The sequence below is a fragment of the Aulostomus chinensis genome, chromosome 8 (genome assembly GCF_037954235.1).
Source record: "Aulostomus chinensis isolate RoL2024-O1b breed Wild chromosome 8, RoL_Achi_v1.0, whole genome shotgun sequence".
Classification (NCBI taxonomy): domain Eukaryota; kingdom Metazoa; phylum Chordata; class Actinopteri; order Syngnathiformes; family Aulostomidae; genus Aulostomus; species Aulostomus chinensis.
In genome coordinates this window covers 23,594,599-23,610,100 of record NC_141327.1, presented here as the reverse complement: position 1 = coordinate 23,610,100, position 15,502 = coordinate 23,594,599, and the positions used below count along the sequence as shown (strand labels likewise).

The following is a 15,502-nucleotide window of genomic DNA, read 5'->3' as shown; positions in this document are numbered from 1 at the left end:
TGAAGAGGCCTTTAAAGATTTCACAAAGATGAGCCCTTAAAGCTCAGCAGTGGAGACGTTCTGGGACTCTCGGTAATGAACAGACTGACTGATAACATTGAGAAACGCTAACGTATTTCAGGATTTTTAATCTTTTTTTCTGTGCACACTTTTGCTGAATGTACTTCAATGTTAAACTAAACTTTTATCAATCATAAAGAAGATCTGCAATTTACCGTGCGTCTCTTAGATGTATAAATTTACTTATATTAACTGCACTTGCAATAGTGTCTTCTCTATCCCTCTGAAGTCAAATCTGTAAAAGTGAGAGAAACCTGTGTAGGTTGTACCAAGTGTGCATACTTAATAAAAAGAACACTGAAATTCTTCAATTAACAGTTTTCTTTTCATTAATGTTTAGAAGTCACACAGTACCTCTGTGCCGGGGCCAACATATACGACAGGAAAAGAAAAGACACTTCCACAACTTGCGTAAATCTTTTGCAGCGAATGTGAATCTTGTATATACTTTGAATGTTAACATGGCAAAGATGAGGTTGTCAGCTGCTCTGCACAGTGGGACGGATAAATAAGCAGGAGGTGAGGGAGGGGGGCCGAGGGCGGCACGGGCTAACAAGGGCTGGGGGGTTGGGAACAAAGCCTGGTGACAATTTGCACTCTCCAGCTACTATCACGCTCCTTTTCCATCCACTTGTCCTGGTCTGAGAGTCGCGTGAATTCGTATTCAAATTTTGATTACGCCAAATAGGTCAGTGTCAGCCTGCTGTAGTGGAGGATTATAAAGAAAGGTTGCGAAAAGAGAGTGCGACATGATCAAAATATCCATGAGAAAACCCACTGAAGAAGAAAGGAGAACTTCATTTTCAATAGACCCTTTATTTAAGGTAATTTTGAATCCTGAAAATGTGCAAAATTATCATTCTTGGTTCAGCTCATTTAGAAAGATCGCAGTTTTATCCCATGAACCTTTAAATCTGTAACGTATTTGTGAGCCACTGAATCATTACTGGACTACTAACTGTTCCCCAAATTAATGAATGCATCAGTTAAACAATAAAAAATAGAGAAATCTTATTTTCTGCCTGCCCAGTCAGCTTTGAGATGTAAAACAGGGGTTTCACTCAAAAGCAGCAGCTGATTCTGTTGGCCCTGATAACCAAGATCTACAATTAACATTCAGTCTGATGAACTAAAGAGAGAGATTGGACAGAGAAGTATTGTGTGAACAGGCTCAATCACACGTGCACATCCATGAAAAAACACACACACACACACACACACACACACACACACACACACACACACACACACACACACACACACCTGACAGCTGCACTTCAACGCTCCCTTCCAGCTTATAAGTCTAATTATCCGGTGGTGGCCTGGGCCCCAGTCGGGAGCTTGAGTGTGCGAGTGTGACGATGTGTGTGTGTCTGTGTGTGTATGCATCAGCAGGAGGGGACTGCAGCGCCTGCAGACCGGGTGGCTGCGACCAGTGATTCGATTTTGGAGGAACAGATGGTGGGCCGCTGCTGCTGCTGGAAGGCATTCTGTATGTGTTTATGGGCGTGGAAGTGAGAGAGCTCGTTTTTCTAGGACTGGAGAGTGAGGCTCACTGTAGATTCAGCCGGGTTTTGTTTGAATTTGAATGCCAAAGATTGAATGCTCAGTCAAATAACTTCTAAAATATATCATCATAAAAAATGAATCAGCTGAAATGTATTCCAAGGCAATTTATTTAAAATGTATACATGGTGCAGAGTCCCATGTAACATGTTGGGTTCATGATCCAGGCAGCTGTAAATGTTTGCAAATTAAAATTAAATGCAAACATTTTCATATTTGTTTTCCAATTTGTCCAAAGCATGTAAATGAAATTCATTGAAAAGTTGTGCGTATCAGTTTCTGTGTTTCCTCACTTTTATGACTTCAGCTCTTTTTCCAAATGGGCCACTTGGCCTAAACTGGGGTTTGAGTGAACCAGCGGTCACTTACCTTGCGTTTTTATTTCCAGGCAACTGATCAGATTGGTTTTAGGGGATCTCCAGTGGGCCTTAATAAAGCTTCTAGTGTGTCACACTTCAAACATGTAAAACTAAAGAGAATCAGATGTCCTAAATAGAAAAGAACCAACTGGAGCACTTGTCAACAAGCCAAAGAGGCGTGTAAGTCTTGTTGACGGGTGCTACTGTATCTGACAATGATTCGATGGTGACATACATCCGTGCTGAATGAATGGAAATGGGCCGCGCCTTGCTCCTACTCTGATAGTTGGCTGCCATTCTAATTTAATCCCTTTAACAGTATGTTTAAGTGGTTCAGTTATTCCTCAAATGATCAAGTGTTGCTGCTGCTACAAAGACTCGGGAAGAGTGACTAATGATGAACAGTAAGGCTGCTTCAGTCTCCTCCTGACCATGTGACGCATCATCTACAGCTACTTACTGTATGAGCCAGACTGAAATGCAGCCATGAATAAATCTTCTTTCGGACTGCATAGCTCGAATGAAGAAAGCTTTCTGTCGAGCTTGGCAGGGATATTTATGATGACTGTTTACAGGGACAAATAAAAAACATCTCCAAACGATTCTTTTCCGATGGATTTTGGAACGTAACGGATGCTTCACTTTGTCACTCCTCACCCACACTTGCACTCTTCAGATATCACTCTGCTTACAGCACATTGAACTCAAGCCATGACTCTGACTAACCAGGTCTGGCTGAAGGAGGGTGTGAAAGTTAAAAAGTCAAAATGTCAGTGGCAGTTGAATCAAACAACTTCTAGGAATTTAAATCCACGTGTGTAAGACCAGCAACATCTGAACAGACTGAAGCTGGACGGTGAGCATCAGGGAGCATGGAGAGGAGCAGCTGGTCTACATGGCTGATCTACTTGGTCTGTATTCACAGGTGGAAATCAAAGAACCTCAAGGCTCCATGTTACAGATATAGAACTGGATAATCACGGATGAGCAAGATTCTTGAGAAGCATTTAAGTGTGCAGCTGTGGCTGACTCATTTAGGAGTGAATATATTACATTCGAAACACATTCCTGAGTACATCAACTTCTAATATAAGTTCTTCTCCAATGTTGGTGAAGCTAACTAGACTTTCTAGGATATGTATATCTTCATTTTGGGGTTTTCAGCCGTACATTTTGAGAACCTCTCACCAACACCAGGGCTTGGCAATTTAAATACAAATTGGTCAAATGTAACAAGTGGGGCGCTAACTTGGGAAATAGCAACAAAGAATTCAGATCATTCAGCATCTCATCTTGCTCTCATGGTATACAGTATAACCTGAATTGTGCAAAAGACGACAACTGCTGGACCATGTGCATCAGGAATGCAAATAAATAGAGCAACAACGCCCTGTCATTGAATCCAGAGACGTCAGGCGGAAGGCAGCGCCTGAGACGCGTGCTGGCCTGATGGACTGAGTGCTGCTCTGTCAGAGGTGATGAGGTTCATTATTCTCATGAGTCATTTTTCTGGACAACCCAGCCAAGAAAGATTCCCGTAAGCTCACAGGAAATAAACACCCCGTTTGTTGTCACACTCAGAGTCCAAGGCGACGTCTCCTTCTCACTGTTTGCAGTTATAGTACCATGTTAACTGTGACTACTATTCATGTAGTTAACCAAGAAAAATAAATTCTTGAAGGCAAATCTACCCTGAAAATAGCCCGCGCCAAAATGTGACGCATCCAAAGGGAATTTGATCACAAGTAGCAGTATTTGGTCCTCTAGATACACCTAAATTGTTAAGTAGTACAGTGCAGTTGTGTTAATTCTGAACACATAAAACCACAGTAAAAACTTAAAGACATACAGGCATATATAAAATGTATCATTACATTATACAACTAATTTGGACACAGTTACTCATGTTTTGATTAAATGATCATGACAGCTATTTATCACCTTGAGATCCGTGAAACTGTGAAAAACTCTCGGGTTTAACTCGGGGACAGAGTTACATTAGAAGATTATACTTAACACATTTCTACAATTATAATTCTGTTTGACAACTGACAACCACATCAGGCAACTCAACTCTACCAGAGATCCGGCGCGACTGTAAATCTCTTCCAGAAACAAAGTCATGCAGATGTATCCTGGTTATTCATACATAGAGCTCATTGTACCCTCCACCCGCACCAGAAGCTGTTCCGTTATTGCCATACTTTTTTTTCTTATTACCAACTTTATATCCCTTGAGTCAATAAACTGGGACCAATAATGATCTAAAATGATAAGCACATACAGAGTTTATGTTTTATATATATAATTTGAAGTCCCCCCCCCCCCCCCCCCCGATGAGAGTATAAATGGTTTTGAAGAGGGGTCCCATGTGTTCAGGCTCACCTCATCTCACCACCAGGGGAGATAATCAGATGGACTCGTTACTACAGATGTATGTGTCCCAGATGGATGGAATAAGAGCAAAAAAAACAAAACATGAATTAACAGGGTTGGCAGAATTAGGGAGAAAATTTAAGTTATGGATATGGCAAAAGGCCTGAGCTCAAAAATGTATTCATTAGTGGCTTGTTGAAGTAATCGTGGCGTGTAATTACGTATGGCTGATTAAACGGGCTGTAATTACCAAGACTGCTGACACAGCTGACGCCTATAAATCACAGCAGTTTTTCGGAGATAAAACCTTTGGCTGAAAAGCTTTTCCTCAGTTCCATCTGCTTCTTCAACATCCAACAATCATATAGTTCATGTCTTCCAACTGTCATGTTATGTCATTTCATAATTCCTTGTTTCATTGCCTAGTTTTGCAAGTTTACATTCATCAACATGTGAAGCGTTGCTGCAGATGTGGGCATAAACTCTGGCAACCTCTAGTATCAGCTGGATGCCAGTCACACGGTGCTGTCATAATGTTTTCACGCCCCATGTTTAGGACTAACATCCATGATGAATCAGTGAAGACGTACCTGCTTGCCTTCCAAAGTGTACAGTCTCCTCACAGCCCCAGAGTCCAACTTGATAGCATCTGTGATATCAGTCAGCACCTGCTCAAAGGAGTGGGCCGTCTTCTTATTGAGCAGGATCCGTACAGCCTTGCGGGGCTTGACGCCACTGCGGATGACCGTGACCAGTTTGGGTTTGATATAGTCCTTGGACTCGCGCAGCAGCTCGTTCCTCAGCGGGATGAGAGAGGAGAGGGAGCGCGATGTTCCTGTCTTGCTGCCCACTGACCAGTTAGGGTTGACGTTCTTGGTGTAGTCCACTCGTCGGAACGGTTCATTGGAGGCACACACATAACTCTCACCTGGAGGAGGGAATACATTTTTAGAACTGATAGTCTATTCATGCAGTATCTACTTGGACAACCCTAATCCTGACCTAAGCCCTGCACAGCATCAGAACATGATCATTGGCCCCATGTCACTCATACTAACCAGCAGCAGCCTGTTTTGAGACATGCTTAGTTCAAATTACATAAAAAGGCAACTATTTGGAACCCATATACATGTTCAGTTTATCCTAATAAAACCTTGAAAGATTGATGCAAAGTTTTGGGCTCGACTTGAGCACTGACTCCAAGTTGGATGAAGTTGGACTGTGTTTAGTGTCAGTCAGTGAGAAGCTGCTGGGAGTCCATCTGTGGCTGCAGGCCCGGGAGCTCACTGGCCACAGTGCTGGATGCCCAGGCATAGAGCTGAGTGCACAGAGCCCATCTGAGCAGGCACACTGTCTCTGCTTCATTTCAATCCCTAATTTTCCAAACTGAGTCTAAACTAGAGGAATGAAATGAAACATTTGTGTTGGCAATGAATCTAAAAGACAACTGTGCTGATTAGTTTAATGGGGAGAATGATGTGTGTAATGGTTTTTTTTTTTTGGTTTGTTTTTTTTACTTACTGAAAGGTCACGCCGAGGCAGAAAAGCTTTGGACGTTGATAATTTAGTTTGGCAGCTGGACTGCAGATCTGGACTGTTAGGTTTACACCCCTCGATCCAAAGAATGAACAATCAGCTAAAAATGAGGATATCTGCTTTCAAATTAAATTTCATATCCTTTTATGACCTTAAGTTCTCCACAGAAAACATTTTACAAGGGCCGGGCTGGGCTGGGTGAACCCGCCCCCATATTGATATTCGTCTTCGCACAACAAAAACATGAAAAACTGCATAAAAATAATCAATATACAATCTAAATATACAAATACAATCACTGCATTAGAAAAAAATTACATGGTACTTGACACCAAGGTAAGAGTCTAAATACAGGGAATTAGCACCTTGACCAACAAACTGTAAATATTCCAGCTCAGCTTTAACCATCACACAGGACCTTATTTTATCTTATTTTACAATGAAATACCATTAAAAAGTTTAAGTAATAAATAAGTTAAAAAAAAACCTAATATTGTGAGACTTTTTCATTATCTATGAATACTGTGTTTTATACGTCACAGTCTGCACTATAAATATTTCACCCACATGGCATAAAGCCACTCGATTGTACAGAGTTAACATTCCTCCGTGAAACAAAAACGCACAGTGCAACACTCCTCGCTCCCTTTCAGCTGTTGAGCTGCTGCATTGGCCTTCCTCCAAAGCAAAGCATTTTGTTTTTATCTGCTTGCATTCCATCTGAACAGTTAACACGCAAATGTTTCCCGTCAAGAACAAAGTCATGCGAAGTAAAGGGGCTTGGCTGGTGGAATCAAAACCGCAGTAAGAATGTCTGATGATTGTTGTGAAGGCTGAATGAGAAACTGGGGGCCTTCAGAGCAGCTCTGTTTCACTGACACAGAGAGTGAGAGAGAGAGAGAGAGAGAGAGAGAGAGAGAGACTCTTTATGCTCCATTCATCACAAGTACATCCATTGTCTTCCAGGGACAACAACAAAGGGAAAATAACAAAAGACTGCAGACTTTTTCCACAGACACTTGAAGAGAAAAGAATATGTATTCTACCCAGCAACAAACCAGGTTAAGGAGAAACATCACTGAGCAAAGACTAGGTGCACTTGAGGAGAATGCATGTGTTTAAAGATGGCACAATAATAATCTAACATACCATTCAACATGAGTTGATAAAGAATCAAATCTCGTCTTTAAAATTTTGGGAATCTGATGTGCATCGAGAGGATGAAACCGAGCTTCGGTGGAAGAGGGTCACTGAGACATAGTGTCCCACGATAGCTGGTTTTATTAAGCTTGCAATTAACCAATGCCTAATTAAAAAGCTAGGCCACAGCTGGGAGGGACTATGACTGAAGCTAAAACCAAAAATAATTGGGACTGTCATTCATCTGAGGGACATGAACAGAATACTGGGATGAGCTCAGGTGGCGGGGGGGGTGACAGGTTTATTCTCTGGGGAGAAAGGATCTCAGGTGCAACCACATCCATCAGTGAAATGAGGGAAGAATCAGCCACCCGCCACTGGCTGGAGTCCTCATGTGGACAACAGATGAGGTCAAGTTTGACAGAGCTGTTCAAACAACCCAGCAGCTTTATTACCGAGGTCACACAGCTGTCACCATCCGTTTAACACCACAAAGTCAACGGTTTTTACAGCACATTAGATGCAAATCTAATTATAAACTCTAAAACATGTATGACCTTTGCCAACCCCAGCACAAAACAACGCATCACACAGCAGCGTGTCCGATGTAAAATGGTTGAAAATGTCTTAAGCTAGATTTCTCATCTTCTACTCTCCAGACTTATTGCCCCCAGCAATATCTTTTTGCGATGGGTTTTTAAGAACACGAGGTGGCAATGTTGGAGCGACAGTAGCGTGAAGTGTTCACAGAATGTCATCCATAGGCCTTAATATGTTTGCAGCATTGTGAAAGGTTTGATACCAAACCAAAGCGTATCCTTTTCTAAATTTAACCGAGGGGTTTTGTTGCGAACAGAAAACTGCCTGTCAGGCGGGGGTTTTCCAAATTCTAAACGCTGTCCAGGAAGTGGACTTTCTTCAAGTAGACAGGCGGGCACATGGTTGCGGTCTTTGATTCTTCAGAGCAGAACACTGTCTGACTGTTTGCCTCCAGTCTGCATCAAACTTCATTACCACAGAGTTGCCCTGATTTCATCTTGATACCAATGCCAACACCAGTCAACATGTGCCTGCCAGCGGCCGCCCTGCCGCTCGCCATCGAGAGACGCTGGCTCTCAGAGATAAGAAATGACTAACTTCCGGTCACTTTGCACTCTCGGCGGTCCCCTGAGTTCAATGAGCCCTGGAGCCTTTATTACATAAAGTATCTAGGAGCACAACTAATGGCAGAAGTGAGTGCAGCGTTCTGGAGTGAGACAACACTCCAGTTCAAGTGAGGAACAAATTATTCTCAATCATGAATCTTTAAATAGTTCATGGCTGCAGCCTGTTCCAATAATTTTTTTTTTTTTTAACAACCTGACAGCTTTTTATCTCCTGCAAAAATCACAGAATGGTGCAATATGAGTTTTTATATTACGTATTCTGACTGTGTTCTGTATTTCATAACAATTTTGTACTGATTCCTTCATATCTTAGCCAGTTAATTTCACAGATTGCTGCTGATAAATCTCTTACTTGGCTTGCACACTCGTCATTTTCCCCATTTCAGTGTCGTTGGGAACTTTTTAAGCACTAGGTCACTATCTGCTACCTCTCTGTATTCATTTCCACAAGCACAGCATTTAAAAGTTGGGTGGTGGGCTCGCTAATCCCATCCGGCCATAAGGGACACCCGTGAATGGTGCTTGATTGGGTTTCCACACAAAAGAGCCTCAGCAGGCCTCAATCAATGAAGGCAGACTGCTGAGCAGTGCAGTAATGTTCCCACTCAACTGTCCATTAGATGGGTGAGTAAACAAGGACAAGACACTGGTGCTCGGCCCACCTATGGTCCACCTCATGTATGAGGGGCTTTTGCTAAACACAGACTGCTTCCATATATAATTCAATCAGGGCCATGTGATATCCATACAGCTCTTCCTTTAGGGGATCACCCGAGCGCTAAGTTGATTGAAAAGAAAGAGGAGCTGTTTTTTTATTTTTAATTTTGTTCTTTTTTTTTTATTTAGAAAATCTAATTTTCAGGACTAAAACTGAAAGTGTCTTCCAGAAACAAATGATTTCATTCATTCATGAAATGTTCTTTTCCATTACAGGACTTTTACCTCTCAATTTAGTCTCACAGACAGGAAGCAAAGCCCGATGGCCGTATGTGACTCGTTCCCCTGACATCTATTTGTGTATCTCTTGTAACATCAAAGCCACAATGATTGACAAGTACAAGTGAAAAAAAAAATGTACACAAGGACATTTCACGATGGTTACTCAGGAGAAATGGCAGAATGGTGTATATTTTTGCTTCCCATGATAATGAAAACATTATAATTCTGTGTACATCCACCGGGGCACTTCAGGACAGCTGCAGCTGGGAGCAGACCTTTAAGTTCACAGCTGAATCAATTGAGTATACATTATGAGTACCCATGCACCAAAACAACTTTCTGCCCAGTTTGTGAATCTATTGATGCTACAGAATCCAGATCAGGCTGTGGCCTACATCTCCCCCAGGCTCTCAGGAGATGGGGCACAGCAAATGAGTGTAGCACATCTAAAGTTTTAGGATGATGTGAGATGAAAATAGAGCAGTATATGGGGAGTAATCACTGCAGCGGAGAGGTCGGCGTGTCCTGGACACATGTGGCCGAACACTAACCTCTCATGTTCAGAAGAGGATTGAAGGAAGGTCATAAAACTGACGGGCACAGACAGGAGCACACATGAAGATGAACTTATTAGTGAGAGGTCGTAATCTGTGGAGGGTGCAAACAGAACAGGAGAGAGTAGGACTTTTGTTGATCTGTTTAGAACTGGAACACCAATCACTGGGGCTGAGTATTGGTCAACACATGACTTAGATTTACTCTTCAGGGTTAGAATGACAAGACATCTCTCTACTCTGCCACTGGCATAAAAGTAAAGAAGTCCGACAACCGGCCCTACCAACCACACGAATGAATTGGGATCATTTTCATTGGTTGCTTTGAACTGGACTAACATACCAAACAACAAATATACTTGGGAAAGTACATCACCTTCCAAGACATGAAGGTGCAATCATTTTAAGACGAGGAAAAAAACTTTAACCCAAAGTGTTGTTAACCTTTCAGATACTGAAAAATAAGAGTCTTGAGCTCACTAAGATGTTTTTTTTTTTTCCCGTGCCTTTATCACTTCTTTGGCACACCAGATTGCAGAAAGAGCCAGTCACATATAATCAGGCTTGAAGCTAAGGGCACCTGACAGCTAAGAACAGCTACCGCAATAAACTTCTGTTTACAAACTCTCAAAACCATCGTGCCATATGATCCCATAGGTGCTTGTTCACAAGCATCACCGGGTGCCACATTCAGCTGAACCTACTCGTGTTCATGGTAGCGCAGAAGTGAGAAGTGTTATAGTTTGTTTTTAGCACCAACCAAAGTGTTTTGTGGATAAAGATGAGGATTATGTTAGATGATGCACTTGAGGGTGTATGAACTGATGTTTTTTAACAGTCTTGCTGCTCGTAGCTGGTCATTGAGACTCATTGATACCCTCAAGCTAAATGTACGTGGTTGGATCTTTCTGCAACCTGGAGCCACAAAGAAGTCATGCAGTTTGTCAGTACCTGAAAGTCCAAAATGTTCTGGATGAAGCATCACTTTAACAACCAGCACAACTTGCAGAGACACTCTCAATGCCAGACTTGTATGCACTTGGAAGAAACCAATTACACCCACACACACTCACAAAGAAGAAGGGGGGGGGGGGTAATCGATTGACATTGAGGCACATTGCTGGACTGAGGAGGGATCTGCTTGTCAGCTCACTGGGTCAGTCATGTCAAAACTAGCACGCCAACATCTACACTGATGCAGGAGTTTGCGGTACATCCAATAATTTGTGTTGTTCTCCGGAGACTGATTTAAATAATGAAACAGCGAATAATGACATAATGAAGACCTCTGCGAGAATTAGCCCACAACATTCATAGTTGAGTGTTAGTGAGCTTTTAGGGACTAACCTGACCAATCACTGACAAAAGAGATCATTTGTTGTTGTACACAAGAAGCTAATATAAATATAACAGTACTTTAGTACTAGTATGTGTTGTGGTCATCTCAAGGTGGTTGCTGCCTCCCTGACCACTCTTACCCTCTACTAACTCCTCCAGGCTGGTGATCTTCTTGCCTCCATCCAAGGAATACAGTGTCCGGACTCCCTGAGGGAGGTTGACGTTGTCTGACAGGGACCGTGTGAGCTCCATGAGCAGAGCATCCAAAGACCGGAACCGGTCGCTGGAAACAGCATACACCAGACCTTTGAAATACTTGTCACCATTGCGATAAAACCGCACTTTTCTGGCCTTTCTCTCGGAGGTGAGGGACTGAAGAGTGCGTGTGCGGTAGAAACTACAGTGCGCACTGTGCGCGGGGCTGGGGACCAGACCATTGCCCCTGGAGCCAGACTGGGACCCGCTAACAGAGTTGGTCTTGGGTGTCCGGTGCGGTTTCTCTCGCTCCTCGAAGTGTTCAAACTCAATACTTCTGCTAAGCGACATGTCTGAGTATTTACTCCCGAAATCCCAAACAAGAGAGCAACTTTTCTGTCAGATAGATCGATGCGCTGTCAGCCGGAGGAGGAGGAGGCGCGTCCCGGGTCTTCACTTCCAGTCTGCAGGGTGATCAGTTACAGCTGCACAGGCTGCTCCAGAAGTACAGCAAGTTCCCAAAAGAAGGCAGTAAACCAGTCAAGAGAAATGACCCTCCTCTTGAACTGACTCTAGAAAAACACACAGCAGGAGCGATGATCCAAACGCACCGCGGGATTATCCGGTTGAAACTGTGACGAATACAGACCGGCGGTGTTTGACAGACATCGCAGTGGACCCTGGGAGAACCAACAAACAAACAACGAGATCTCATAGAAGTTCAGGGTGCCAAACCAAACCGCCTCCCTCCGTCACCCCCGCACATCTTTTCTCTGACTGGTCAAGCGCTCGCTGTCAAATCAGGGGGGGGGGGGCGGCGCCGCGCCGCGCCGCAGGGTCCTAATGCTCCCTATTGTCCAACCCACTTTCTGTACCGGTTATTCGTTAATGGTCGAGGGGGGGCTGTGCTATCCCAGCTGACATTGGGCGAGAGGATGGGTTCACCCTGGACGAGTCACCAGTCAGGGCTCAGTATCTTGCTCAAGGATACTTTGACATGGTGAAGGATGAAGTGAGAATCTAACCAGCCACGAAGGTCTCTCCACCTCCGAGCCATGCCGCCCTCGCTCCCTATTGTTCCCCTAATATATCCATCAGGTTTCATTGTTCACTTCTCCCCTGAATGACCTCATGTGTTCAAACTATTAGGAGGAAGTTGGCTTTGTCTCTGTTGTCTCTACAGTCTGGGTGGAGCAAGTAGACTTCACCAGCAGCCCAGCAAGTCCCTGTGAGCCAAGTGTAGATTCATTCTGATACAGATGCTAGATAGGATAAAATTAAAGTTACTGACTAACTGTCGCCATGCTTGTCACAAAGTATAAAAGCAGTTGTTGAATATAAAATCAAGCTCAAAATCAAAAAAATCAATCAAGTCTGCATGTTCTCCCTGTTCCTGTGTGGGTTCTCTCTGGTTCTCCAGCTTCCTCCCACAGTCCAAAGACATCAAGAGGGGACGAGGCTGATTGATACTCTAAATTGACCGTAGGTGTGGCTGTGAGAGTGAATGGTTGTTTGTCTCTATGTGTTGGTCCTGTGATGGACTTCCTGTCCAGGGTGTACTCCGCCTCTCTTCTGAAGGCTGCTGGGAGCCCCCCAGCCCCCCCACAACCCTTAACAGGATAAGCGGTAGACAATGGATGGATGGATGGAATATAAAATCAATAATGGACTTGAAAGTATTGGGATAAAAGCATTACTGCACATGCACGCAGTGTTGTGGTATAGTCCAGCTGAAATCGTAAGGAGTTTGATTGTTGGAAATTTCCAACCTCCTGAATGTGGACTTTTAAACTGTAAAATTCCTGACAATCAAAAGCGCATCAATACATTGCAAGCTTTGACATTCCAGTTTTTAGCATTTATATCTTAATTGTGTCACTTTCATTCATACACAGCGCTGTTCGTCATCTATGAAATGTTTATTCTCCTGGAATGGAGGTCTTGTCAGGACTTCTTCTGTCCAGCAGGATGTTCATTGTGTAAATTATGGCCCGATTTAGAGTGGAAATGATGACAAAGTATCTTTATGGCATGCCTTCCTTTTGATTGACAGGTCACTATGATGACCTGTCTGTCAGTTTGATCCTGTCAATCACATGGTAGCCACACCCTGAAACTGCCTCTCCAGCGCTTCTGTCCTCTGTCCACTAAGACATAAAGATAAACTGAAAAGATCTGATTGGTCAAAGGTCGAGGTTCGTATCATCTCGCATAAACGTGATCCCTCTGTAACGCCTTGTCGGAATTTCTTGAAATTCGGCTCAAATGCCCACTGTGACTCAAAGATGAGCTGAAAACAGTTTGGTGGTCAAAGGTCAAAGGTCACTCTCACATAAATGCCACAGCATATCTCTGGAACCCCTTCAAGGAATTTCTCCAAATTTGTTCACAGTCCAAGATCTCATAAACACAGTATCCCAGGAGTGCTTTGAGGAAATGTATTCCAAATCCAGTGGGACTCAAGGATTACCTGCCAAAAAAAATTGTGGCTCAACGGTCCAAGGTCAGTGTGACAGGCATGATTCAGCGTTTCCAGTTTTTCATGGGACATGAACGCTGTGTGTCTTTGTAGCAGAGTGGAGCAAAGCTGGACTCTTCACGTCTGCCAAATAGTGAGCGTGGATTATACAGGGAAGTGCCAGTTATGTTCACGGCCCGGTGGGTTCCTGGTAGAAAATCCCCACCATTCCTACCAGGCACTTCCAGGGTCACCACCTGCTACAGCACCCAGACTCTGACCTCAGCCACGCTGTCACTGCAGCTCTGTCAACAGAAGCAGGACAAACTGGAGATGAGTTTATCCACTTTTCATCTCCAGTATGGTAGCCTAATTCTTGAAGCCACTGCAACACAAATACAGTCTTTTACATGGGTACTAATTTAGAATGGTCAATAATTTATAGATATGGCCACGTATTCAATATAAGAGTTCAATTATGGATAGAAAAATCAGTGTTTTTATAGAAGAAAAGGCATTTACAGGCATTTGACAGCAAATTGCAGTAAAAAATAACGAAATTCATCATATTTACTTGACTTTAACATCCCTCCAAAAATAAAAAAACAGCAAAAAGAATCACTTTCATTCATTGGTTTTATTTGATGTAATGTATAAATACTACTCATGTATTTCCACAGACATCTTAGGAATTCATCAAATCCAAAGCCAGCTGTGTCGGATGTTTTGTTTGAAAAGTGCTGGAGGGAGGAAGTCACTAACTACATAGGAGCACTCTTCCTTCAGTGAAGGGAAATCCTGTACAGAATGACAATGCTTAAGATTCCACAATGAAAAGAATCCCACTCACCCTAAAATCTAGTAATAATAAAACACACCCCACGAGTGAATGTAAGTCTTAAGCCTCGCCTGACTTCCACTGGTTATGTAAGCTGCTAATAATATAATGCGGTTTATGAGGGGCTCTGGGGGGGAATATGATAATTTTCCACATGTATTTGTGTGTAATTCACTTAACCAAACAGAAAACAATATAATCACATAATCTTAGAGAAAACGTGCTGGCACCAAATCACGCACGTTTGTTTGTGATGGCTTTGTTTTTTTTTATGACAAAATTAACCAGTAGTAGTTGATATATAGTTTTTAATTATTCCCCTTATTATAAACACATACTAAAAGCTGAATTTGCACTCATGATTGGAAAAAATGGTTTATGGAAAGAAATTCAAAATGAAGACAAACCTAAACAATGATTCAGGCGTTTTGTACATTTTTGAAATAATTCCACCTTTCTTATGATGGATGGAAAACATTTGTGTTTGAAAAAACACTTTTCTCTAAACTGGAGTTTTGTTTATGCACCTGTGTTCATGTAATATTAATGACAGACACCAGGTGGCACAACCTACATCCAATTTCTAATGAATAGTCAATAAAATCAATGAAGACCAAGCTAGCTTTAGGGTCAAAGGTTAAGAGCGGACAGGGATAGCAGTTGAAGGGGTGGGATGTAAAGGTCATAATATCATCTTCACACATACCCACCCCGCATTTTTGTAGATGCTCTGAGAGCAATTATTATTGCCTTCACACTTTAGTGGTCTATTTGTTTCCATGAGGTGGGATCAGAGTATTTTCAGCCTCTGATGAAAGAAAAACTCCACCGCCCTCTAGTGTCCACAAATGAACAAAACCTGGGATGAGGAATTGGTCAGTCTGCACATATTTGTTCTCCTGAGGATGAATAGAAGTGGAGGCTGAGAGATAGACAATCAAACATGACTTTTAATGATTATTCCCTCTAATATGAAG

General features: G+C 42.7%; 1 protein-coding gene across 4 annotated transcripts in view; it reads right to left on the bottom strand.

The window, feature by feature from the left end:
* dclk2a (doublecortin-like kinase 2a) overlaps positions 1–11,984 on the bottom strand; it is a 38,785-nt gene extending 26,801 nt beyond the window's left edge. For all 4 annotated transcript variants that reach the window (XR_015117623.1, XM_086211791.1, XM_086211792.1 and 1 more), the window contains exons 1-2: positions 11,175–11,984; positions 4,952–5,289 (exon numbers count right to left, since the gene is read on the bottom strand). Coding sequence is in view for 3 of the 4 variants with exons in the window: in XM_086211791.1 (XP_086067917.1) it covers positions 4,952–5,289; positions 11,175–11,580 (744 nt within the window). In the remaining variant the exon portion in view is untranslated. The remainder of the gene's footprint in view (positions 1–4,951; positions 5,290–11,174) is intronic.
* Positions 11,985–15,502: the final 3,518 nt, after the last annotated feature.